At 36.0% G+C, this 25,332-nt stretch overlaps 1 protein-coding gene across 1 annotated transcript; it reads left to right on the top strand.

Moving 5' to 3' along the window:
• Positions 1–21: 21 nt before the first annotated feature.
• Positions 22–25,332, top strand: LOC117316750 (solute carrier organic anion transporter family member 2B1-like). Its single transcript, XM_033871512.1, is given in 12 exon segments — positions 22–195; positions 5,557–5,895; positions 6,290–6,639; positions 10,739–10,797; positions 10,799–10,826; positions 11,241–11,441; positions 11,961–12,125; positions 18,539–18,731; positions 19,460–19,577; positions 22,944–23,101; positions 23,709–23,773; positions 24,555–25,332. Coding segments are annotated over 12 exon segments (1,950 nt in total). The 5' UTR covers positions 22–184; the 3' UTR covers positions 24,818–25,332.

Below are 25,332 nucleotides of genomic sequence, written 5' to 3'. Positions count from 1 at the left end.
TATTACTGCCCACAAACATGATGTAGCAGTCACACATACTTCACCTGAGTGACGTTTCTACCTGTGCCACATACACTTAACGCCGCCATGATGTAGTACATTGACTTGTGGCTTGACGAGAGACATTGTGTTTCTTGGTTCAACAAGATCTACCTGCGGTGAATTTAATAAGGACACCTGCACTATGGACAATAGGTAAGTCTCTATAGGTATACAATATTAGTTTGTATTCGTTATATTTGTCTGTATGCATTTAAAACACTTACTTGTATACTTCTACATTCAATTTGCTGACAGACTTATTATACATATGATTTACTGTTGCGACCATAGCTATACCATAATTAACACACCGGAAGTTGTAATATGAAATGATAAGTACAAAGGTATTGTTTTTGTTAGCGCCTATTAACAATTGTACATAATAATATCGCATAAATGTTCATACTTTATTAAGCTGATATTTGCTGCCCGAGTTTTAGTTCTGTACAGCTAGGAATATAATTAAAGCTAAAAACAGTTATATCATTCAGGCAGTCCGTCTATGTCCCTTCTCCTCTGAATTTTCATTCTGTTGTGATGCAGATACATACTAATTAAACAATATGTACTGTACTTAAAATTTGCTACTAATATGTGTCTTTATAAAGTCCTAAGAGATTTCTTAGTGGTAAGATATAACCAGGAGGCTTTTAATGCTCATGATTTTGAGAGTGGGACGAATGGTTCACATGTTCTCGGTAGAATGCTACCGGGTGAGGTGTCCTGCTGGTTGTCTTCGGCAGTATGTTTCAGTGAGATAGCACTATAAAGTCGACATCAATTCCGCGCTATGACAAGGAGACACGAACATACCCCAGCCTCCAAAACACCCACACACACATACGCTAGACGCCTGCATCTCGCACACGGGATGTCGTCCTTAAATGATTTAAGATGTCGATAGGACGTTAAACAATACAAAACAAGCAAAGAAATAATATTGTCCCAGAAGTTAGCCTAGCTACATGTTTAATCATAAATACAAACATCGACGGAGAATAGACACACATTATTAATAAATATTCTTTCTGAATTATCCAAAATCTGATATTATGAAATTCATTGAATTCCTACGCATTTGGCTCCTGGCATCACTGATGACTTCTTTACGAACAAAAGAGTAAGGAATTTAAACAGTTTGCCATTCTGAACTAACACCTTTCCAACATCTGTTATACACAATCACACGTGACTTCAGTGGTGCGACTTCCGTTCATTTCTATTTTTAGAATGCTTGTTAATATAAGGTGTAGGGGACTGACTGTAAATGCCCCACAAGGAACACAGTATAAAGAGCGCATATTGTCAGAAATAATCATATTGTGTGGTATTCATTGTCTGTCTGTCTGTCTGTCTGTCTGTCTGTCTGTCATTGGTGACGATACAACGGTATATGTTGACTATACAACGTATGTTGTGACTGTATAATGATATATAGTGACGATATAATGCTATATTGTGACTGTATAATGATATATTGTGACGATATAACGATATATGTTGACTATACAATGGAATATTGTGACTGTATAATGATATATTGTGACGATATAATGGTATATGTTGACTATACAATGGTATACATGTATTGTGACTGTATAATGATATATAGTGACGATATAATGGTATATGTTGACTATACAATGGAATATTGTATAGTTCACCGAGGACGAAGGCCGAGGTAAATATTGTCCAGGTTAAGTTCATAAACCCATTGATTCCTTTCAACTAAGTCTGCATTTTCTACATAATATGATTTCTTATGATTTGTCCTTAAAAAGACAAAAACAAAAAACAAAACAAAACAAAAATAAATAAATGAATAAATAGATACATAAATTGCTGGTTGTTATTAAAAGTTATGTTAGAAAAAATGAAAATAACGACAAGCCAGGCATTTTAAATAAAACGAAATAATTTGATCGGTCGAACATATTTCAGCACGTTGACACTATTTCTATTTTTAGCAGAAGACATTATCAGGCGAAACGTTATATCTACATATCTCAGTGATGATATGAGGTATTGATGTCATGTGATCTCACAGATGTATATGGTGAAGAGTGACTCTATACCTGTATGATATGATAAATTCTGACATTATAGCGAGGGCTACAGATAATTATTCATCGTTACTGTATATGTTATATTACATAGTACTATTTTATATAGCAAATATATGCTGGGCGATGATTTATTTATTTGATCCTATGAGGGAGCACATTATTGAGATATAAACAATTTACAGAAATATCCTGCTTTGTTTAAATTTTGTAATTTGTTTTTATTTTATTGTCCTTGCAAGTTTCATTTTGTAATGTATTATAGATATAAGTATATATAAGTATAAACATAAGCATAACAATAAGAAATACAAGTGAAAAATCATCAGCTTTACGAAAACGTTAGTATGCAAAAAAAAAAAGCAATAAAAATGAAATAAACAAAATAGTAATAAACAAACGAACAAACAAACTTGACACTACAATAAAAAGGGGACATGTCAGAATTTGTTTTCGTGACAATGTAAATTAAAGTCAGCATTATTCACACAGCAAGATCGAGCAGCGCTATCTCCGCCGATGTCCCCACCACCGGTAACTATATTAGAAGGGGAACATTACCTTACCTGTATGATTGCTTGCTATGCATAGTAATGTCTTGTTTGTCAACACAGACATAACACACGGAATTGATGATTGATCACGATGGTATATAATGTGCGATGAGGTCTCGTATTTGAAGGACAGCGAGGCTTTGACCGGAGCATTTGTATAGATATTGAATAACAGCGTGTTTAGTCATTAATACCAAGCTATGTTATTCATCGACTGGAGGATAAATCAGACCATAGTATATGCTCTGATATCGTAAAATACAGGTAGAGTAGTAAATGTGTGTACACCTGTACATGTGGTATTGATAATGACGTCAGTGCACCGTGACGCAAGACACATCGACACTCGACACATACTGGAACTCCTTACAAAGCCAATGAAATGGCGAATTCGACATCGGTCTCCGAATTTCGAAGACAGCTTGTACACGTTTTACACATCTGTGTACACATGCTGCCCTGTCTGATGAAGGTGACATGAACATACAGTACTAGTTATCGAATCGTCGAATATTTGGTTTGGTTTATTTTGTTTAACGTCCTATTAACAGTAAGGGGCATTTGAGGACGTGCCTGGTTTTCGAGGTGGAGGAAAGCCTGAGTACCCGGAGGGAAAAAACCCCGACCTACGGGTACTATAGCTATAGGTCATTATACCAGGCGACTGCCCCACGTGGGTTTCGAACTCGCAACCCAGAGGTGGAGGGCTAGTGATAAAGTGTCGGGACACCTTAACCACTTGGCCACCGCGGTCCCAATATAAACATTAATAGGCTGTTTAACGAAAATTCTTACATAAACCATACTTTCTAACCTGAAGGTAAATACTTCAGTATAGGAATATATAGTGTCAGCGAGCTTCTCAAAACAAAAAGTTCTATACAAATTTACTAACAAAAAGTACGATGGCCGACAAGAGCCTGGCAAAATGAAATGAAAAAACTGTAACACTTTTTTTCATGGTACATTTTTTTCACATCTTTTTGTGCTATTGTATGGTACAGAAAGATGTGAAATCGGAGTTGAAATGAGTCAGTCGCTTTTGTATCTTTTTGTACCAAAAAGCGGCCGAAAACAGCCATGGTTCAGAAACATATGAAACGGCCAGACATAAGGGTTACTGAGTTTGACAAATGACTCCCAGATAAAGCTGTCATCACATAGCCTGCCAATTAGTATCCGGAATGTCTGGCTACTGGATGATCCAATCGTCATGAATATTGATGTTGGGCCTGCAAAATGATCAGTTGTCTATTTTAACTTCTAAATTACTTTTCATTTTAAAAATAACGTCTTTAATAATTTTTCCAGTGACGAATTATTTGTACTTACATTGTCAATGTATCCAATCTTCCTCAACTTCTCGAGTAAAAGAAACTAAAGATACCGATGGGGTCCGTTTTGGGGAAATGGGACCATCAATTTATTACGTAATAAAAACTTCTCGAGTAAAAGAAACTATAGACACCGATGGGTTTCGTTATTACGCTTTTAGCAGTGAAATATCGAAAAGTAATCATTCTATAAAAGTGATATTTAATCAAAACCCTTCATACAAACTACAATGGAAAAAGTTAAAAGATGATCCGGTATATTTTGCTATGAAAATATAATAAACAGCATATCTAACAGCATCTTCAATAATACCAAATGTATTTCACTCATGTGACTAATATTTTGATATTTTTCACGAATGCGCAAATATCGAAATATTAGCCCCACTCGTAAAATATAGTTGGTTTTACTGAAGACATCGAGGAATATATATATTTTGTAAGACTATTAGAGAAATGCTGTAATGTTTTTTCAATCGTTCAATTGTTTATCTCTAAAATAGAAATGACGACATTATACAAGTTTAATTTAATAATTTTTAGCCCCTAAGGTACACCCCAATACTTACACTAAAGCTTCGACTCGATTTGTGTCCTCAGAAATGATTAATAAACTTTGCGGCTTGTTGTGACGGTGTTATCAAACCTTTGCTATTCGGGGTCAGCCCTGGTCATGGTGTTAGATAACGACATTCCGATGTTCTGATGGTACAGTTTTTTCACATCTTTTTGTACCACGGATGGTACAAAAAGATATGAAAAAACTGTAACGTTTTTTTCTTGGTACACTTTTTTCATATCTTTTTGTACCAAAAATGGTACAAAAAGAAATGAAAAATGTGTAACGCGGTACAAAACCTTTCACATCATTTTGCCGGCGGATACCGGCTATTGGTACATAAACATGTGAATGTAAGCTGTGTTTTTTCCTAAGTAGTTTATAATCTTTCTGTAACACATATAGTACAACATGATTTGAATCTTCACATCTTTTTGTACCATGGTACACTTTTCTATGGTACAAAAAGATATGAAAAAACTGTACCATTGAAAAAAGTGGTACAGTTTTTTCATTTCATTTTGCCAGGCTCTTTTCGGCCATCGCAAAAAAGAGACAATAAAAGAAACAAAGGAAAATACAATAAAAGATAAACCCACAAAATCAACAATAGAAAGAAAGAAAGAGACTTTACGTAGAAATCAAAAGATCGATAAGCCAAAGCGGGGAAAATGTGACCTTGTTCGATTGGTACCTATCCCAGGTTACTCTCCATCTAGGAAAATGCATATGATGACATCAGATAATCGTCACCGTTACGAAATAATACTTAGAACTACTACTTCAAATGATAAATAGGTATTTTACATCAAAACGTGAAGCTTTTAATGTATATTATACGTTTTTGATTTAGGAAATAGTGAATACATTTTGATACAAGATTGCCTAATACTTAAATGCAAATTTATAAATACCAATACATTTTATGTTTCACTGCAATGAATATATATTTAAAGTAATATAAAAAGATTACAGATTATACATTTATTATTACATTTCTTCAGAGACGAAGAGCAAAACACTACAGGAACAGGAAGTACTACAGAGACAGGAAATGCAACTAAATCAGAAACGAAACTCGGAAACGAAGTTCCGGAACCAGAATCCGATATGGTTAATGAAGAAAAGAGAAGGTTTCGATGCGCCAGAAATATGGTGACTTTTACACTATCATACGGGTGTTCGTCCTTGGTAACCAGCGCCTTATCACTGTATATGTCATCACAGATTACTACGCTTGAGCGGCAATTTGGTCTCAGTAGCGGAGAGAGCGGGATCATCCTCAGTTGTAATGATTTTGGATTTTTACTGACTGTTCTTCTGTTTGGTCACTTTGGACCAAGGTATGTATATTCCAGAGTTTAAAACATACATTCAAAAAAAGTTCACCATCAGCATTATTTTGTCAAACGTCATATTTCATCTCAATACTCATCATAATTGACAGTCATCATCATCATCATCGTCGTCGTCGTCGTCGTCGTCGTCGTTATCATCATCATCATCATCATCATCATCATCATCATCATCATCATCACCACCACCACTACCACCACCACCATCATCATCATTCGGGTGGGGTGGGGGGTGGGGGGGGGGGGGGGTATATAAATACTATATATATACATGTATATCATATGAAAACAGGTAATTCTATTGAAAAAAATTCCCAATTACATCAGAGTTTCATATAAAGAAAATATGTCAATTTCATTTTCATTTCATTTTCTTTAACAGATTCCATATTCCACACCTTCTGTCTATGGCAGTGCTACTTTACGGGGTATCTGGACTAATGTGTAGTCTGCCTCAGTTTGTCTCTGGCTTCAGTTTAACACCTAAAAGTAACAACAACGCGAATTCGTCTGAGGACAGTTCTGTCATCGCTTTGTGCCGAGTAGAAGGAAATGTGCCAACCGAACCATGCAGCTCGGAGGAAACAAAAAATGCTGAGAGTATAAAGTGGGTGGTCGTGTACTTGGGAATCTGTCTTGGGATACAGGGAGTTGGGAAATCCCCTCGGTCTCCTCTAGGGACACTTTATATCGATAACAACACAGAGAAGGGGAAAACAGGACTGTATTTAGGTAAGTGTAACACAGGCTGCTGAAATGTTGTCGGATCCAGGTTAAGTTACATAAAACGAGAGTTAGGATAGTGACAACGGAACCACAAGGGATATCTACAAACTTCGAACACGTCTGAGTTCATATCGTACAAGGACATAGAATGTTTCTAAATTATCTCAACCAAAACTGAAATAGTGATAATGGGAATAAGTTCATGAAAATCAAATCGATTGGGACATGTAAACACCGTGGGTAAGGTAAGCAGGGATGTTACTGTCTAGAAATGGAAAATTAACCATTGGAAAATGGAAATCATCACGCGTATCATAATTTAGATGTAGGCCGCCTCTCTTACGTTGTAAGTAAAGATGTTGGAAATTCTGGAGTGTCCTTGAGTTCTACAGGGTAAATCCGATCGACATGGTCTATGAATTTGTTATTTAAAGATAACATATCGTACAGGAATTTGAAGGACTTTTTCTCTGTTACCTGTTCTGATACCCTCTTCTATATAATCAACCTTGTATGAAAACAAAAACAAGTCGCCTAACAGAGGGGCGCAGTTCTAATGGCTATCCACATAGCTAAGGAAGATCTGGGCCCGGTTGTTCAAAGGGTGATTAGGCTAATCACAGTTTAACAACAATTTTATAATCCTGATTTCAACATTTCTGGTAAAGTGAACTTAACAAAATGTCATGAAACGGTAATACTTGTCATTCTCTTCCTACCTGCCTATTTGAAGACATGCACACACTCAGGTTTTGAAGTAAAGGAGAAATTAGATATTCACTAATCAAGTGATTAAGCTAATCATCTTTTGAACAACTGGGCACTGGTCACCAAACTCAAGAAGGATGTCGATCAGAAATGCAACAGTTCTGACGATGTTATCTTCGGTGTATATTCTTTTGACCTTAGTCGTTTGTTTAAATATGCTCCTGTATAGTTGACAACATTTTTCTAAATTTGGAATGGGGAATGGTTGAGTAAAGAGGGGTTTGATAAGAAGGTTTTTATAATATACCAACAATATTCCAACAGTATCTTAATGGTATCTCAATCCAAATAGGACACCCTACCTTTTCACGTCCGATCGGGGAATCGAACCCCGGCCGCCTAGGTGAAAGGCGAGTGTTACCACAGTGTCACTATAAGTGATAAGCTTATAAACTTCAAAACTTTAGAACCGCCACAGTTCGACAGATTGATTGCATTACCAAGTACACTATACGACATAGATGTAAATAATTTGTTCAGAAACAACACAGGTCGTACGTATATACACAGCTCTCCATTAGGCCCACTTTACAGGAACATATTTTGTAAATCGTTTAATCTGATTTGATAGTTGAATACAGTATTTTTTTCTGAAAACTCCTTATATTACCTCAATTTACCTGTATGGTATATCAATAGCCGATACGGTTATAGACAACATAAATCCTCAAAATGCTTCATAGAATGGAGGGGTGCCAATCTGGGCACATTGACATACACCTTTGAATGTTTGAAAGAATTTTTTTTACCTCTGACCTTTAGGGCAATGGGAAATTACCTAGTTACATTGCACTGCACAATGATATAGGTATACTACTCGTTTAGTTTCGTGACTTTATTTTAAAGAGTTTGAAATCTATCGCCCAGAGAAGTATTATTGTGTGTATAAAGACACGAAATATAAAATATATTTGATATAATTGGCATTTATAAATTGGGTCACTGTGACCTACGTTTTGACTATGGGTTATTTTTTCAGTTGGTTTTATTTTCAACATACCAATGCATCAAAATCACTTTACCCATCATTACTTGACTTGTCATATCATTACTACCTAACCTCAAGGTTTTTGTATATAGAAAATAAAACTTATCGGTGATAGCCACCAGCGGACCCTTATTGGCACCCCTCATGTCGTTAAATTGGGGAACGTAGGCTCCCTTGACGCTAACTGGAACTTTAAAGAGATGAGTAATTTCAATGGCATTGTGCCATTCTTTATGGATGGTCGAATGTATATGAGTAAACTGTATTGAAATGTGTATCAATAAACAGCTTAAATACCAAATTGATACTGTAAAATGATAACACACGTATCGACACAGACCCACGTGAAGCTACAGACCCACTTGAAGCTAAATATGTTTCAGGTTTCCTTATCACGAACGAAATCAAAGACGTATCATAACACATCTATTTTTAACCACAGGCAATCTAATAAACATCTAGATGGTCGTTCTCACTACGTCACATGAACATCTAACAACATCACATACAGTAAGGGGCCACGTCAGGATGAACTTTTGTATTAACCAATCACATTACTACTTACAGAATCTTGAAAGTGAATTTCGTATGTCCGAAATAGCATGGCTAGAGTGCATGGTTTGCATAATCTGTTAATCTGTTCCAAGGCATTTCGTCCAACGAAGCTACAGCTAAACATGCTGTACCGAAATGGTTAGCTTCAGATGCATGATGTGACGAATCGGTGAGATCGATGGCATCGAGAAATTGTCAATTCGACCTGAAAGTGTAATATTGTTGTAACAAAGGTCATCCTGACGTGACCCCTTATGCGATGTCGTTAGATGTTCATGTAACGTAATGAGAATGAACATCTATATTTTAATTTGATTAAGCCGAAGGCGTCAGCTACTGGCTAATATTTATAGCAAAAAATAGGAACTCCTATATGGGGCACCGTTTTACTATTTATTCCCATTTGGTGATATCACCTATTCAAATGAGTGATATCACCTATTCAAATGAGTGGTATCACCTATTCAAATAGGTGATATCACTTAATGAAACGAATAGGTGATATCACCTTTTCGAATAGGTGATATCACTTTAAAAAAATCTTAAGTGATATCACCTATTCGAATAAGTGATATCACTTAATGAAACGAATAGGTGATCATGATATCACCTATTTGTTTCATTGAGTGATATCACCTTTTCAAATAAGTGATATCACCTATTCGAACAGGTGATATCACTTATTTGAAAAATGAATTGGTGATATCACCTATTCGAATGGGTGATATCACTGATTGAATAGGTGATATCACCAAATGGGAATAAATAGTAAAACGGCGCCCTATACTCCTATGCCTAGGCTGCTATATTTACAAGGTGTGGTGTAAGTAACTCTTAAAGATGAAATGATAAATCGAATATGGAACGGAAGTAGGTTATACTACTGATTGGTCGACAATTATAGTTGGTATTGTTTACAGAGCAGTCCACCAATCAGATTGTCCCTTGCATACCGCTCTAAAATATATAACGACTACACTTGTACGTCTGTCCCACAGTCGATGCATCGTCGGCTATCATGACCTCTTTTGATCTACTTTCTAATCTTTAAGTCATTGTTACACGATAAAAGAATAACATGCATTGGTATTTCAGGATTCTAAACCAAGATACGTTACTGAAGTTTTTGTGCATCTGATATTTTAGTCGGGTTGAAGTTAATTTCAAAATGAATCGAAGCTCACACCTCACGTCCGACTTTTCGGGTGTTACGAGGGCTGATTGATAAGTTGTGAGCCTCATATTGAAGGATTTGAATTTTGCCGGACATATTGTATTATTTTTCAACAACACCACTATATTGTGGGGAAATCCGGAAAATTACCAAATATTACTGCTCAAGCTGTATAACTCTCTGTGTCCTGCCACACAAACAAACATGGAAATGGTGTCAAAACAAAATTCTATCGCTAGAATAAATATTGCTCTATAAATCTATGCTAAAATTATGCACATATCTGTTACAGCTAAGTCAGGAAAAATATTAAGCAACACTTTTGAAATTTTCATATGTGCTACATTTGTAGTACAACGACCCAGAAGTATAATTGTGGTCTGAGGCCAATTCGTTGAACAACTTAAGGGAGGTTACTTGCATACTATCCAAAACCATCGGTAATAAACATACATAGGGACACAATCTGAGCCCTCACGGCTGAAGATTGAACAAACTAGATGAGAATACAAGCGCATTTTTGTGTTTTATCATGTTTAAATATAAGGCAATGCTATTATCACTTTAGCTTACTTCATTAAGCGTATATCACAGTTGTATTTTCACTAATAACTTTTTAGGAGTTACAACGGCCATGGGATTAATGGGGCCTTTCATTGCACTGATGCTTGGAGGAAGTGTTTGGAAAACTGCCCGTGGACTTGAAAGGTAAGGTTTTGTGTCATTTGTTTTCGTTTCAGACTAACAAAAAATAAATTACATAAATTACTTGCAAAGAATATATGTAAGCCATATGCAACCTTTTTGGAAGGCGTGGGAATTTGTGAGAAAATTCCACTAAAATCAGCAATATTTACGATTGAGAATTGAACTCGGTACATATTGAATATTTATGTTTATTTTGGACATTTATAGACCGATAATCCCGGCTAAATCAAATTTCTTTGGGAGAGGAATCAATATAAGCGTTCAGCTTGTTTTCCAAACAACAATATAGTTTGTTTATTTGATCAAATGTTGTAAAACATTATGGCAATAGAATACTATTTATGCTAAACCTTGCACAGCCTTAAACTGTATATTCAGTCTTTTTTATGTAAGTATTCTCACATTAACATAAAGACACAACAATGACACCAGAGGACTCCCGATGGATAGGAGCATGGTGGCTTGGTTTCCTTCTTTTCGGAACCTTATCACTTCTAGCAGCCATACCACTAGCAACTTTTCCGCGAAGATTATCTTCAGCTCCAAGTGGTAATGACAGCAGACAGGATAGCAATGGAAACACAAACAAGGAGTCATTTTGTGACATGATAAAGTGTGGGTATATTTGTATTTTTCTAAGTAGATTAACCTTAATGCACTAATCTAAAATGTCAAATCAAATATTTATTTTTGGTACTGGCTGTTTAAACCTGTCACATTGATGTCCAATCAAACGAAAAACAAAACATTAAAATAGTTTATATACAAACATGGTTATTTTTAAATCTGATTATTTGAAGACTCGGGATATCTCGATTTTTTACATGGTCCTTTGATTGAGATAACGAGGTTCGACTACCTTTTAAATGAATATTCATAACAGACCATCAAAATAGTCAAACATCTCATAGTTGATTATATTCTTATATGGGGAAAAACTGTCTATTTATGGTCTTTGTAATAAGTTATAAGCGTAGCGCAAACAACATATTTGCCAGAACCGATCTTTGACGGAATTTACCGAGATGGTGCGGTCGTACTTGCTCTCGATTCATTGTATTACCTCATAAAAGACCTAACAACTCCAACCCAGGGCATGATTTCAAAGGACATAAGTCTTATCTTTTCTTACAGCCATACCGAGAGGAATTTACAATGTTTTACGATGTGCCGTGTTTGACATATGTCTGGCAGCCATATTGTGTCTGATGTTCGGTGCGATGGGGAATACCATTTTTGGCCCGAAATACTTGGAAAATCAGTTCAACATCCCAACTTGGAAGGCTAATATGATATTAGGTAAGTGCATCACAGAGGCGAAATCGTATGTAGCTTAGGTAAAGGAGACGTCACAAGGACAATCTGGTTGCGTCACGCCAACTATTTGTGTGGAATTGGTGTAACTTTAATTATGGATAATCTTGTTTGTAACAAGCATCTTCATTGGCCTAGAAATTATGTTATCAGTCCATAGCGTGAAAAATGACGTCTATAACGTCGCTTTTGATTGGCAGATGGAGCAGAATAATGATGTGTAAGACAAAAGAGTCCATCTAAAAAGTGAATTTTTGCAGGATATAGATTAATTCCAAAAAACCAAGTGTACTCTCGTCATAAGCCACTTCGCGTTTGATTTAGAGTATACTCCATTTTTGTGTTATAACTCCAGAACATAAAAAGATATATATTCAAGTTTATCCTTGAAGAATATGGTAAGAGAAATTTCAATTTCAACAAATTTTATTGCAACAAGGCAAAAGGATTAGGCGTCAGGCAAAGCCTATATAAGCCTTCTCCATACAACTTCGGTATGTTACAAGCATATAGTACACAATATTAACAAGCATATAAGTCATATGTACAGTGTATCTCCGACCCCACTAACAATAGTTCGACACTTTAATATAATATGTATTCAAATCGATGAGTATCTGTAATATATTCTGATATAAACTTTAATAAAAATATGTTGGTTTCTTCTTCGCAGATATGACATCCATGGAGTAGTGTTCTAATGTTAAAATGGTTATGAGTAAAAACTGGGTTATTGAGATTATTTCTAAGTTTTAGTCTGTGATTGTTGAATTCAGAGCATTTTAAGAAGTAATGTTCCGCTGTTTCTTCGCCGCGGTCACAAGAACAAAGTGGGGAATCTCTCAAATGATCAAGAAATAAGTCAGCGTTCAAGTTACTGGCCTTATTTCTTAGCTGACACATAATTATATTAATAGTTCGACTGCCATCGTTCAGAAAGGTTTTTGTAGTTTCGGAGTTTTTATCTGTATTATTAAAAAGGAGAGATTTGAATTGTGCAAGAGAGTTCACGTTAGATAAGTCGAAATTGAGAACGAACGAGTTGAAATCTCTAAATGTACAAGGAAAATAACTACTATAATAGCTTACTGATCTACAAATAGGGGTATTGAAATATCTAGTCGTCCTTAACGGATATCGTTCGTCTTCCTGGTGATATAAAAATGGTTCAATAGTTTCTTTAAGATGTTGTGGGGCCATATCATGTATTATTTTAAACATCAATATTAATTTATGTTTTTGGCGTCTGTCAGAGAGAGATTCCCAACTAAGTTCTTTATATAGCTTGTGATGAGAGGTACCTCTGCGCAATCCTGTTATAATTCTCGCAGCTTCTAAATGAACAGATTCTAGTAATGTTTTTGATTGTTCAGTGCAGTTGTCCCATAACACATCTGCATACTCCAAAATAGGCATTATATACGTTTTATATATATTTAAAAGAGTTTTCTTAGCAACCCGGTGTTTCAATGATTTTAAAATATTAACTCGTTTAAACGCTTTTTCATACATATAATTGATATGATGTAGCCATTTCCCGTCTTCAGAAAGAATTACACCTAAGTGTTTATGAGTAGAGAGACGCTGAACTGGGTTATTATTAAAATAAATATCAGGATGAATGACATCTCTTTTCCTAGTAAATATCATAGATACTGTTTTTGTAGGGTTGAATTTTATGTCCCATTTCGTTCCCCATGTACTTATATTCGTTAATTTTTTAGAAAGTTTTCTGGCTATTTCAACTTGGTTATTTTCAATAATTTCACATAATGAAGTATCATCAGCAAACAGTTTAATATCGCTAGAAACGGTAGAAGTTATATCATTAATGTATAAAAGAAATAAAAATGGACCCGAAACTGATCCCTGTGGGACTCCAGCGTTTACGGATTTAAAAGTTGAAAATATACCCTCAGTAAAAACGCGTTGTTTTCTATCAGACAAATAATTCTTAAACCACTCTAATAATTTACCTGTATTACCATAGGAACCTAGTTTATATATTAACCCTTTATGCCACACTCTATCAAAGGCTTTACTTATGTCACAGAAAACCGTGCGAACTTCCTTTCCTTTATCTAGGGAATCCATAATTGTATGATATATCGATAAAAGTTGATTCACCGTTGAATCGCCCGGTATAAAACCTGACTGATGTTTAGAAATAATTTCATGTTCACTTAAGTAGCTATATAGGTATTTAAAAATTACTTTTTCGATTATTTTACTAAAACAAGAAGTTACGGAAATAGGACGATAATTTGAAGTTTCATTTGCATCACCTTTGCCTTTGTATATGGCATTGATGTTTGCAGATTTCCAAGATAATGGGATAGAGCCAGTTTCCATGGTTTTATTACAAAGAAGAGTAAGAGGAAGTATGAGAGAAGGAGCTAATAGTTTTATCAATTTTGGGACTACTCCATCAGGGCCAGCGGGCTTTTTCTCTTTTAATGTATAGAGTTGATCTTTGATGTCCTGTTGGGTGAATACAATGTTGTCAATTCGGAAAGGGGATTCAGGAGGGGGAGGAAGAGGATCAAGATCATTTGACGATGTAGAGATAGTAGAAAAGTAAGTATTCAAACATTCTGCTTTATCGAATGGGTGTTGAAGTAGAGTGCCTCTATCATTTAGAGGAGGAATGCAGGTTTGTTTATTATCAGTTTTTAACAAAGATCTAGCTATTTTCCACCATTTATCTGGAGGTAGTGTATCGTTATTCAGAGAGGATTCAAGTTTAGCAAGATATTGTTTTTTAGTTTCTCTAATGAGATCGATTGTTTCATTGCGAATTAACCTATACCTTTCCCAATGAGCAGGAGAGTTAGAATTTACAGCTTTTTTATGGGTACGATTTCTTTGTCTTATTTTCAGTCTAATGGTATTAGAAAACCAAGGTTTATCATTTGGTCGAATTATTACTGTCCTATGCGGTACATGATCTTCAATTTGTTTATTTATTGATTCAACAAGACTATTACTGACGTCGTTAACATCATTGTTCTGAGAAGTAGAAATCCAGTCAATATCACTAATATTAGTATTAATCAAATCGATGTCGGCGCCATCATGATCAAAAATTGTTTTCTTATATGCAGTTCGTTTGTATACTGAGTATGATATGCCAAAGTTGATAAGACAATGATTACTGCAAACCGGACTAAGAACAGATGTATTATTTACCAAGTTGTTGTTATTAGGGAGAATAACGTCTATAGAAGTAGCAGAAGTGGGAGTAATTCTAGTCGGTTCGTTGATTAAACTGGTTAGGTTATATTTTGTAAGTAAGAGAGCCAGATGAGAGTGTTGCTGAAGGGATAGCATGTCTACATTTATATCGCCAGTTATAATAACATCCGTAACATCATCATCAAAAACTTTATCAAATATATCGTCTAACTTTCGCCAGTATTCGATAGTGGATTCTGGTCTATAAATGCAACCTAGGAGTAGTTTATGGTTATCAACCGTTACTTCTAGCCAAATGAGTTCGATATCATTATGTTCTAAATCTCGCCTACGCTTACTAACAACTGTATTTTTTGTATATACATTGTATAATAATTCCACCACCATTTCCTATTTGCCTATCTCTTCGAAAAAAATCGTGAGTAAAACTGTCCAAAGCAAGGTCACAATCTGGTATAGATGGGTTAAGATGTGTTTCTGTAAGACATAGTATATCATTTTCAGAGAGTTCATGGTCTATAATGTCTAATTTGTTTCTTATGGATCTAACATTAAGATGAGAAAGTTTAAGATTGCGCAGAGGTCCGGGATTTAGTTCAATATCATTACACATCAGTAGAAGAATGATTAGTATTAAGTTAAAAATATATTGTTCACAATAGTAGTTAGAATTACATAGAGTATATCAGGATACAATTTGGATGTAATGTATATGTTACTCTCATGCATGACATGTATCCACAGTTTTATTACATATTGTAGACAAGTCATCAGCCTGTGTCCAAATGATGGAACACTATGGGATACATGACATACATGAAAGACATTTTATAATCAAATAAACTTGTACTGAGGTGGAGAGACACTATACACAATATCATACACATGTATAAATATATACGTAATACAGAAGTAATGTTGCAACGACAAAAGCAAAAAAGAAGCAAAAAACGGCTTGATCAATAATAAACTAAGGGAAACTAAACATAGCACAGCATATACTTAAATCTTAATACTGTTATTTAACACTCACCTACAAAAAACGAAAAAAGAAACAAGAAAAAAAATAAATTTACACTGTAAACCATATGTAGACCTCTTTCATCAGCTAGTGGATAATCAGAAATATACAGTGAAACATTTAGTGATACCCAGTTTTTATACGATATCATATTATGATATAAAAGCATGCAGTTACTTCACACCCAGATCAGAACGTCAAATTGCATGTCACAATATGCTATCTATCATTTATCCGATATTCAGGTATTATGAATTTTGATCATGTAATACTAGTAGGTGGGTATAGTGAAAATAATTGATGTTGTCCGTAGGGCTGGCTTTATACAGCAGCAGCACACATTTATCAGTTCTAAGCATACATACTATATTCAAATTTTGATAATTGTATTTCTTCATGATTAAAAGCTGGAGGGGGTATCAACCCATAGATAAAGGACATATAACATGGACATGCTGATTGTTAGCTCTGGTTTGGATTTTATTAACGACTGTAATATATTTCATACACATTTAATGGGTAGTATGTTTAATCATTTGATTAGAAATCGCGACATGATTAATAGCATAATATATATATATATATCCTTTGAACAAGTTTAAAAAAAAAATTTAAAAAAAAAGAGAAAGTAAGAGAAATGATCTATTAGTCCAGGAATCTCGTGGGTTTTTTTTTACATCAGAAACATTTCGCGTTCAGATCTTAGAATATACTGATCTCACGGTGGTAAACGTCAGTCGCGTAGCTAGACCTGTTTTGATGTGTACGCAGATGTGGTGCCGAAGGTGAGGGGGGTTGGGGTGGGGGTATGGGAGTGTTGGTTGATTGGTTGATGGGGTTAATGGAGGGGGATATGCCCCCTTACCGCTAGGGGGTCTGGAGGTCTCCTCCAGAAGAAAATTTGATTTTTATAGGCCTTTCGAGGCACTTTAATGTGTTCTAGTGCCAATTTTCTGGTATAATAAAATAAAGAACAATTACTAATTGTAATGGGAAACATTTACTGCAGTTCCCCAAATGACCCCGCAGTCGTACCACTGTTTTCGCCATCCCTCAAAACCACTAAACACCAATTTTCAACAAAATCGAATAATATTTGAATTTCGACAAATCCGGGCCTAGTGAATGACGACCATTTTGTTAAAATGTGAGAGTGTTTTAAAACATTTTCTATCTTTTGGCCATTACTTGCCGCTTTCTTCATTTTCATATTAAGCCTACGTGTTTTCTTTCCAATTACTCGGTATTCTAAAACAAAAAATACAACAACAAAAACAAAAACAATGACATTCTAAGCTTTAGGAATTTTGTTGTTGTTGTTGTTGTTAAAATTATGTGTTTTCGCACTTGCGTACCCGCGTATAGAAAGCTACGCCCCTGAAAGTGTTTATGCACCTGTCTAGGATCAGTGATTAGCCATGTTGTCTTTGTTTTAAATTGATAGACGTAGTCTTTTCTTACATAGTCTTGACATAACTCTTGATGCAGCATATCATCTGTTTGTCGTAAAAGGTTTTGATAAACTCACCTCAGTAAAACCAAGAGTCGACCTCTCCAGGATAAAATGATGCCTTATCATAGGTTAAGTTTAAGTTGCATTTTTGTTGTAAGATTAACATTGTTATGCCCTCGCCATTTCAAGAAGGAGGATAAAGTGTTTCCCATATCCTTCCGTCTCGTCCTGTTCCGAATCAAAGACATATCTTGAGAATCCCTCAACAATTTTGGGTATTTATTTCCTATATGATAGCATAGCACCGATGCTCTTCACTTGAATATACACAGGCAAAATGGGTTCAGATGAAATTTAGTTTAATTTCAGGTCAAATTGACTTGGAAAGAGCAGAATAGTCAATTCATTTCAATAAATTGACCTGAATGTGACCTGATATTAACCTGAATGTGACCTGATATTGACCTGAATTTGACCTAAAATTGACCTAATATTGACCTGATAATTTCTTCATGTGAAATTGACTTCATGTTCAAGTCCATTTCAGGTCAATATTTTTTCAGGTCTAATTTATCTCAAACATTTTGTCATTATTCTGATAGTTAAAAGGTCACATTTGCCCTTTCATCAGTGGCCGCAATGTTGCATATAGGAGTCATTTATGTTTTGCATTCATATTTCTAATCTTTATTACACATGTCAAAATTACAACATGCTTTTTGTTTCCAGGAGTTGAAAAGTTAGGGACGGGAATAATCGGAGTATGTTTAGGCGGATATTTGACATCACGCATGCGCATGAATAGACGGAAGTGCCTGAAGATGGTTGTCATCCTCAGTTTCATAACAACATCTCTATCTAGCCTCGAGTTCATTTTTGGATGTGAAAATCCACCTATCGGGGGAGTAAACAAGAATCTAGTGTAAGTATGACAATTGTATTCAAATTGTAAAAGATAAACAAACAAATAAATAAATAAATACATGTATATTTTCTGGGTGAAAGGTTTGTCATGAAATATTTTTTTCAATGTACATTCAAACATTGAATGGCTTGATAAAAATGAATTGTGAAATGGAACTGTATCTCGTGATCTGAAATGTATCGCGTAATCGGAATTATATCGCGTGAGGGTGTCAAATGCAGTTTTTGTGGCTATTATATATATATACACAAAAGTTCCCTAATATATATTGTTTCGATATCATGTTCTTGTTCAAAATAATTCGACGCTGATTTAACTAGGTTGTCGCTTCCTTTGAAAACCCAACTGATCCCTAATTAAGGTTAGGGTTCTATAAGAAAAATCATATATCTTGAAAATAACATTTCTTTTGGAAGAGCATGGTTCTTGTTTTTTAACTTGATTTCCCAAAAGTTTGTACAAAATGTCTTGTATGATATATTTAAACTCTAGTGGAACGATTCAATATTGGACAATTCACAATCAGCTTGGCATAGTCTGATGGGATGTACAGGTTTACATAAATCCACAACAATAAGCATTTACATACATGTACGTGAGTGAATTTAGATGTGTGGCAACAAATGTGCATGTGCAAATCCCGGCACATGGCTTAATTATGCGGTTGTTACATGTATTTCGCACCTTTACGTACCTGTATGATAAGCATGAACATCCTGTTTTAGTCCGTCGGCCGTAGAGAGCTGTCACTGTGATAACGTACCATACCAGGCAGTGTGCGGGTCGGACGGACAATCTTTCACCACACCTTGTCACGCTGGCTGCCAAAATGTCACCGAAAATGTAAGCTATAAACTTAAAGTCTCTGTCGTAAGTCCTTATCTTGTATACATCTGTGGTGTTGCTGGATGCAAACAACTCCATCATAAGTTTGTTTCTTCCTTCACCAGTCGTTTCGGCGCTTCCTCGACGGCCTCCAAAGGTGCGCCAGCTGAGATGATCAGGCCCACCCGGAACTGGTTGTTAGCTTCGTCATAGCCTCTTTACTGATATCCGGGTTTCAACTGTTTGGTCGGTTTTAATTAATTATTCATTCAGAATTCATCTTGCTATTTCCAACGTCCCTCCCTCTCTCTATCTCTCTACCTCTCGCACATACTTTCTCACTACCTCTCCCTCTCATAACCTCTCTATCTCACACATACTCCCTCACTACATCCCCGTCTCTCACTACCTTTCCTTCTCTCACTACCTCTCCCACTAGCATTACCTTGTCATATGCCTCTCCGTTTCTCACTACCTCTCCCTCTATCGTCCTCTTTCTCTCTCTCTCCCACATACTCGCTCACTTCCTCTTACTTTCTCACTTCCTCACCCTCTCTCATTAACTCACCCTCTACCTCTCCTTTCGTTCTTTCACATCCTCTCCCACTCACCTCTCTCACAGCCTCTCCTTCCTCTGTCACCCCTTTCCTTAATCATCTCTCTCCTCCCTCCCATCTCTTAGGACATCTCTAATGAATTAAAAGCATAACTTCTATCAGCAAAGATTATCATAACAGCGGGTACAATCCTATCAAAACAGGGACCTACGATCAGAGGGTGCAATCCTACCAAAGAAAGAACCTATATGATGGAATGCAATTGCTACAGCAGTAGTGCTCATTCAAAGGAGTTTTTGCAAATGTTGATGCAAGTGCAGTGCTAGTACACTGTATCAACCTACATTCGCACCAGGACAAGCATACCAGGAAGATCAATCGGGGCTTAGGGGACATTTGTTAACACGATTGTAAAATACTGGTGTGTATTAGGTTTTAATTTGTTCCCAGGTAAGTATGTAGGAGGTAACACTTGATTTGTCTCCTCAGGTAGACACAGTACAGCCCATCCCTTCCCAGTACAGTTACTAATCCCTGTCCAGTACCTCTATACACTGATTCCAGCAACCATAACCGCCAGACACTCCTACCGCCCTAGTAGTCGGTGACGGACTGCCGTCAGCACCCGATGTAGTATTGATTAGTCATATCCTCTTTTACACTTTATTAACGTCAGGGTGCCTTTGGCACCTGCCGTTATAGGCGTGGTGGGAAAATGTTGTTACTGACAGATCTGTTCCGGCTAACTATTCCTCTTTTCTGTCATACAAATGATATACATCCGCAGCCTAATATAGATCCTATTTTGATAACAATTATTGACACAATTTAAGTGATGTAAACCGTGTTTACTGCAATTATTTAAAATGAAATGTGAATGTTAGGTGTTCTAGACTATTTTAGAGTATAAATATTAACCTTTCCCTCGTCAGTATATGCAATTTTGTTGGCGTAGGATTACGTAGTTCTGTCTCGATACTGGTTTGAAAACGAAAGTAGAACAATCAGTTTGATCGTCGTGGAAATTTACATGCATTCACAGAGAAACTATCCACATCTGTTCATCCTGAGTTCATATGCAGGAACATTTGATAGCTTAAAACCAATCCTATTTACATAGTAAAATGCACCCGAGCATTCCACGAGATAACTTCAGCTGTCACGTGACTCATCACTAGTCAGCCAAATGGCGGTTATGTCTACTGTAACTAAACCAACGACCGTTCGCAGTTTCATATTCATTTGTATGTCGCTAGAATACGCAAGAAATATGACCAGGAATTGAGGGCAAGTTGTAACAAACTACATTGCCGTTTTTCGTGAGGATTTTATTAAATAAGGTTATTATTTGTTGTTGTTTGAAAAAAATCTAATGATTATGATCCGTGACTGATCATGATGTACTGGCGTTTGTGTCAAAACTAGATATGTCTCGTCGGACAACGCGACCGCAGTTTTCTATCGGAGTGAAAATGTGTTACTACGGGTCATAAAATAGATGTTTGATAGGCCTTATTAATAACTTATAGTATAAATAAAATTAAAAAAAACTTCGGCTGTGTACATCTTGGATTTTATCTTTAGTTGTAGTTACTTGAACAACATGTTCTGTTAATAGACCGATTTGTCGTTCAGTTGATTCTTGTTTTCAAAGTTTACAAGCAGCTTTACTGATTCAGGAGTATATCAATAATTTTCCACAAGCATTAAAGAAATGAGGAAAGAACTATACTCAGCTATTGTAAAGTTGTCAGCTGATATATATGTTATACATGTTTTCTTGAATATATATAGAACAGGAATACCAGGACCAGATGAAGACATTTCATCTGATACAAATGTAACTGTGTGACTATAAAATCCAATTTTAAATTTCTTATAATATGACCTCAGACCTTGACGTTTCTCAGGGCCTTTGGCCCTTTGATTTCATATTAAACAGAAAATTTCAGGTTAATCACACCTAGTCAAAAAGTACAAGACGGGGCAACACCCTTACCATAGCCAACATCATAGTGAATATACAGACGTAGTACCGGCGTTCCCTTTGTGATACCATTGTTCTAAAATTGGCCTACCTATCCTATCCTATAAAACTAGTAGTTTTTGAGCACGTTCAAAAATCTGTACCTTCTCCAACCCTGGAACTATATTAAGGCTTTTTGGAATCCAGTTCCTCTCCAGGTGGTAAAAGAGGTATCGGCAGTTATTTTAGTACAACAGTTTTCAGGACACGCAGGTGAGGGAGATCGGTCTGCTTTACTGACCACTCTGGATATATTTTCAGACAACCAATCCTTTTGTAGGGTGCCCGTGCGTGATGAAAACTGGAATGTTTTGTCTGCACATGTCTTTAGGATTGTGTTTGGCGTTATATCCAGGTTTCTTAGCAATTTGGTTACTCCTAAAATGTTGATCTGAATGTCCTGCAGTCTTGCTGTTTAAGAGCTGGAGGTAGCCGCAATCTTCGGATGCTGGTTTAGTAACCTTCGTTAGCCAAGGCTTCGGATTTCATTTCATTCCACGCACGTAATCAGAAGTCTTGGCTAGCGAAGATTTGCTGCGGTTAGATATCGCTCGTTAAGGAGTATTTCTCCTGAGACTAATCTGCTACCGCGATTTGATGTGGATCCAAGCCCTTCTTGAAAATAGCACGGCTTGTGATATCCCACTCAGCTTTCGGAAGGGCTCCTTCAACTCATGTTGGTGTTGACGATGGTTGTGTTGTTGTCTTTTGCCTTGCCGCATACAAGGTTTGTCAATATCAAATAGCATTTGCCCCAATCTTTAGTTATTATTTCGTCATATTGTGTTTATTTTCCGTTAGCTGTACAGTGACTGTAAGTTTGTGTCGGGCGACCGAAAGGCAAGACCCGGGATCTGTGACACCGGATGTGCCTTCCTTATTCCATATGTCGCCGTTTCCATGGTTTCCACACTAGCTGCCACGATGTCCATTATGCCAATATATCTGGTATTTTTAAGGTAAGTAGCACTAAACTGACTAATTTTGGCCATATCGCATTGTCGTGTTGCCTGAGCGGCTACATTACAAACAAAAACAGCTTGTCGCGTTGTCGCAGTGGTGGCCCGAGACCAGCCAGTACAGTCTGAATAGTTGACCTGACAACAATACCACAGAAATTCGTGCTGTCTTCATTAATACTCAGCAGAACGAGAATAGTCCATATTGGTGGGTTTATTACTTTATCAATAGAAGTTATTGTTTTGTTGTTCATGTTTTTAGATCGGCGTATAACACTATAATATTAAACCATATAGAACTTGTAAGTTCAAGAAACCACTTTTTTTTCATTTTATCAAATTTTATGGCCAAAGTTGTTATCAGTCAATTGAATAGTCTGAGAATAACAGGCAATGGTTTTCCATGAAATGACCAAAGTGACTTTTCTTGCGAAAACTCAAACGTATCTGTAGATTGTGTTATGTTTAATTTAATTTTTCAAACGAATGTAAATGAATTGGCCAGAGAAAAACAAATTGATCTTTCAAGAACGACGAATTAGCGTGTATGCATATAAAGCCGTAACATAATATAGTAATGTATTAAGCTGTTTATGCATTGTTTTAGGTCGGTGCCGGAAGAAAGTCGAGCCCTGGCGTTAGGTATTTTATCGGCAGCAGTTGCCTTACTAGGTAAGGATTAGTCTCATAACTATAATGTATCTATTTGCCAAATCCATTTTTTTTATTTCGTGGTCTGTCATGAGTGTTTCTTATATACCATTATCATAATTAAGAAGTTAGACCGATATATAAGCTTTGTCGTATTTCTAATTCGATAAAATAACACCAAAATATGAATTGAAAACTTGATTACCTCTTTTTGTGCATGTGGGGCAGCAAACAATACTTATTTGCTGTGTGGCGTGATTCTGTTAAATATCCACCTAAGGATGTAAATTGTCATAGAATTTGTATTTTGGTCTTATATTGATGTGGAATATAATTTGTCATCATATGATGAGCTTTTCAAAATATTTCTGTTGATAACAATTATAAGATAAGATAAGATGAAGAAAAGAAAACAGCCAATCAGCGACTTTCAAGTGCTGTATGTTCTGGGGACCTCGACAGGATACAAAGACCCCATAAAGGGACATAACCCAAACAGAATAAAATCACAAACGAAAATGTGCTACAGCATAAAATCAGCTATTTGCATAGCTTGCATTTATCATCGTGCATCACTCATTACACGTGTTTTATTTCATTAATTAGCTTCTGCTCTCTTGTTGGTTTGTTCGATGTCACTTCAAACCCGAATTTCGGAGCTGAATAACGACATCCAAAACCATTATTTAGAAAATAATTAAAAAACAAGTGCACATCCTTATTGTGTAGTACACGTGTTAACTCTTATTTTCGAATTAGGCGTCATTACTTCATTTGAGTTATTTTTTGTTTTCTGTTTCAGTATTTATTCCTACTCCCATCGCTTTTGGAAAAATTTACGACAGTGTTTGCCTTATTTGGAAGTCCACGTGCGGAGTGCGAGGCGCGTGTGGCCTATATGACATTGTAAACATGCGCTATCGGTTAGTTGCCATTGACGTCGGCTGTCGCGCTTGCGCATTTCTTCTCCATATGGTGGCGTTATTTATTGCAACTCGACAAGACAAGGACGATGATTCTGACGAAATTAACAAAGATACAGACATGAACTTGAAAAGCATCTAAATCTAAATATTTTCAATATTCATACCAAAGAATTGATATAGGCTATCATCTATTTTATCATAATACTAAACAGTGATAGTTATGCCGATCTTATTTTCGCTTCCGTGGTACCTGTATCCGGTGGCGTTAATTCACGGTGGTTTTTATACGTTTGCTCATTTCTAGTCTTTTTAAAGACATTCTAAATGCTACTCTACAGTTTTTTTTTATATTGTTCTTTTAACGTGTATATTCTCGTCAACATCAAGAATGTCTCATGAGGGAGATTACTCATAATACATTGAAATGTATCTAAGTATATACATGTATGTTTTTCGCTAAATTGTTTGTTAAATCTATGACTAATAAAGATATTTGATTATATATCGATTAAGGGTCTAAAGTGTCCATGTGAGAGTGTTTTCCATTCTATACTGAATACCAAAGGAGTAAAGCTACGAAGGGGGTTAAATGGCCCTGTTGTGGAGTCCAATTTGAAATATATATATGCTTCAAATATACCACCATAAAACATT

This window comes from Pecten maximus, chromosome 18 (genome assembly GCF_902652985.1).
Source record: "Pecten maximus chromosome 18, xPecMax1.1, whole genome shotgun sequence".
Lineage (NCBI taxonomy): Eukaryota > Metazoa > Mollusca > Bivalvia > Pectinida > Pectinidae > Pecten > Pecten maximus.
This window is presented reverse-complemented; position numbering and strand designations above follow the sequence as displayed.